The sequence below is a fragment of the Mandrillus leucophaeus genome, unplaced genomic scaffold (assembly GCF_000951045.1).
Source record: "Mandrillus leucophaeus isolate KB7577 unplaced genomic scaffold, Mleu.le_1.0 Scaffold70, whole genome shotgun sequence".
NCBI classification, from domain to species: Eukaryota; Metazoa; Chordata; class Mammalia; order Primates; family Cercopithecidae; genus Mandrillus; species Mandrillus leucophaeus.
The window spans coordinates 1458717-1461784 of record NW_012107586.1 but is presented as its reverse complement, the minus strand read 5'-3'; the positions used below and the strand labels follow the sequence as shown (position 1 = coordinate 1461784).

Here is a 3068-nt window from a genome sequence, read left to right as displayed (position 1 = left end):
GGGCAGGTGGCACGGCCCTGCGAGCGCGGGAGCCGCCTCCTCCTTTTCTTCCTCCTCCCTCGCCGCCGCAGCCGGGTCCTAAAGGGCCGGCTTCTTCCCGCCCCCTGCCTTCTCCCCTCCCCCTTTTGGAGACCACTCCCTTCCCCCCGACACTCCCTCGCGCCGGCAAGTGCGTGCGCGCACGCCCGTTCGCCCACCCCAGCGTTGGCTGCGGGCTCTGGGGGTCGCGTACTCTTCCCGGGCAACGTCCCTCCACACTCTTCTGGCCCTGACTCTGACTCCTGGAGGAGAATACGGATAACTCGCGGGTTTAGATAGGACCGGCGTGGCGGTGGAGAAGAGCGCGTGCTTTTGTCTGCTCTCAGTTCAGTTCGCGAGGACTTCGTTTGCGCACTTCCCATGTAGCCGGCACTGGGCTAACCGCTGGTGAACACAAAGGACATACGGCACCGTTTTGACCTTCCAGTAGATTTCAGTCGGCTCACACCAACTCCTTCCATCCCTTGGTATCACCCGCCACTGACACGTGGCATGGAACAATGACTTCTTGTTGGGTGGTTCCTGCGGAGTTTCAGACCCGTCTAGACCAGGCTAGACCCAAACAGCCCCAAATGGTCTTAGTGACTACTGCAGTTTTGCAAACCTGGGAGCTCGTGACTACAACCTATGAGAACCCTAAGTGCAATGCCCCGCAAAACCTGCTCCCTTCCTCTGCCCCAGACCCCCTCCCTTCTCCGCCTGCTGAAATAATCCCTTAGCACCCTGGGCCCCCACCTACAAATCTCGAGGCACTTGTTGCAGGACAGATCCCAGAACACCCATTTGCAGGGGTCTTGGAGAGGTCAATCAGCTCTCCAGGTGTGAGAGACCCGCTCTGGGGTAAGGCCATTTATGGCTGTCTTCAATAATGCAGATGGACAAGGATGACCTCCTTTCATTGTTCTGTTTGATTTACTGAGTCATCTACCCAAGCCGCCCCCAACCCCCATCATTCCAGGCTGGACTCAGCCATAATCATCAACCATCTCCTGGGTTGTGACCCTAACAAAGACCCCTGTCAGAGAGATTCCCTGGGTGAGAGATGGACCATTAAGCTGCCTCCACCGTGGCAGGTTTAATCTCCCTATACCTCAGCGCCCCTCTTCCCCAACCAGACCCCTCCACTCTGGCTCTTTCTAACTTTAAGGCTCAGAGCCTGTTTGATTCAATTCAACAGCTAGTTAACCCAGTGGCCACCTGACTCTGAAGGTGACCTAGATGCCTCCAGGAAGGCAAGTTCCTGGTCTTAAGACACTAAGCTGGGAAGAGTTATGGGGAAAGACTTTGGTAAGATAATATAAATAAATAAATAAATAAATAAATGTTTATCAGAGGCTTTGAATAAAAGAAATATTTTGGTAGAGAGGTGATGTGGTGGTTGAGGAAAGGGGAGTTTCTTGGGTGAGTGGGAACTGAAATTGAAGCTTGTAATTCTACCAGAGGAAATGGACCGTTAGCAAGGGCACAGGCAGAGGGAACACCTGAAGCAAAAACACAGAAATGGGGCCGGGCGCGGTGGCTCACACCTGTAATTCCAGCACTTTGGGAGGCCGAGGCGGGTGGATCACTTGAGATCAGGAGTTCAAGACCAGCTAGCCAACCGTGGCCAACATGGTGAAACCCCATCTCAACTAAAAATACAAAAATTAGCTGGGCATGGTGATGCACGCCTGTAGTCCCAGCAACCTGGGAGGCTGAGGCAGGAGAATCACTGAGAGCTGGAAGTTGCAGTGAGCCAATATCGCACCACTGCACTCCAGCCTGGGTGACAGAGTGAGAATCAGTTTCAAAACGCACGCACACGCACACACACACAGAGAGAGAAATGGGAAAATGAGGCTGGGGATCAGAAAGTCAGTCCACTTCAGCCAGAGTGCAGGATGCTTGCAGAGAGCAGCAGGAAGGCAGGAAAATCCAGTTGACTGTATGGAGGTTTGGCTTAATATGCTAGGCAGTAAGGATACAGCATCCATGTTTGAGCAGAGGAAGACACGGACAGAGCTGGACTTCTGGAAATCATTAGCACTATGTAAGAGTGCCGATCTGAAAAAAAAAAAAAAAAGTAAAAAAGTAAAAAGCACTATGTACAGTACCAATCTGAAAAAAAATAAAAATGAAAAAGACACAGGAAGGATCGTGATCATTCCAGCTTCATTCTCCCTGGTGTCTCCTGCCTGCTTTGTAAGATGTTTCTGTTGGCCCCACCCACTGAGCTCCTGCAGAGTAGGGACAGGGTCTAGAACAGCACTGTCCAATAGAAATCTACTGCAAACCGCACACTTGAGCACATGTGCAATTATAAATTTCTAGTAGCCATATTAAAATATAGTAAAAAGAAATAGGTGATATTTATTTTAATAATATTCTTAATTTGGCGGTATATCCAAAATCGTATCATTTCAGTGTGTAATCAACACTAAAATTAATGAGAGTTAGCATTCCTTTTCTTATACTAAATCCTCAAGTTCCGATGTGTATGCTATACAGCACATTTCAGTTTGAAATAGCCAAAGTTCAAATGATTGATAGCCGTGTGTGGCCAGGTAGCTAGCAAATTGGACAGCCCACAGTTCTAAATACTGCCTGGCACCAGATAGGCACTCAATAAATATTTGTTGAGTGAATGAAAAGTACAATCTCTCAAAATATTCCTGGCAGGGCCCCTCATTCTCTTTCTGTCTTAATTGCAATGCCCAGGAGCTGGGGATGAAAGGCTGTGATGAGTCTATTAAGAGGCTAAGAGTGGCTGGCATTCATTCATTCATTCATTCATTCACATGCAGTTGCTCACTTACCTTTTGAGATTCATTCTCTTTCCACCTCCTTTAAAGTTCTTGATCTTTTAGCCAGGAGCAGTGAAGATGAGCAGGCAAAGTGATGCTGACTTGACAAATGCAAAGTACTCAATGAGATTTCACTTTCTAATGAGCCTGAAGGCCACACCCAATTCTTTTCTCCTAGTTCCCAGATTAATGGCCAATTTTACCCTTCCCCACCCTAAATACACACAAACACATAACAAAATAATC

General features: G+C 48.6%; 1 protein-coding gene across 1 annotated transcript in view; it reads right to left on the bottom strand.

The window, feature by feature from the left end:
* Nucleotides 1-2312, bottom strand: part of IGFBP2 (insulin-like growth factor binding protein 2, 36kDa) — a gene marked incomplete at its 5' end in the record, with an annotated part of 31705 nt that extends 29393 nt beyond the window's left edge. Inside the window, one exon of the mRNA XM_011964566.1 lies at nucleotides 2304-2312. Coding sequence (XP_011819956.1) covers nucleotides 2304-2312 — 9 coding nt within the window. The remainder of the gene's footprint in view (nucleotides 1-2303) is intronic.
* Between the last annotated feature and the right edge of the window lie 756 nt (nucleotides 2313-3068).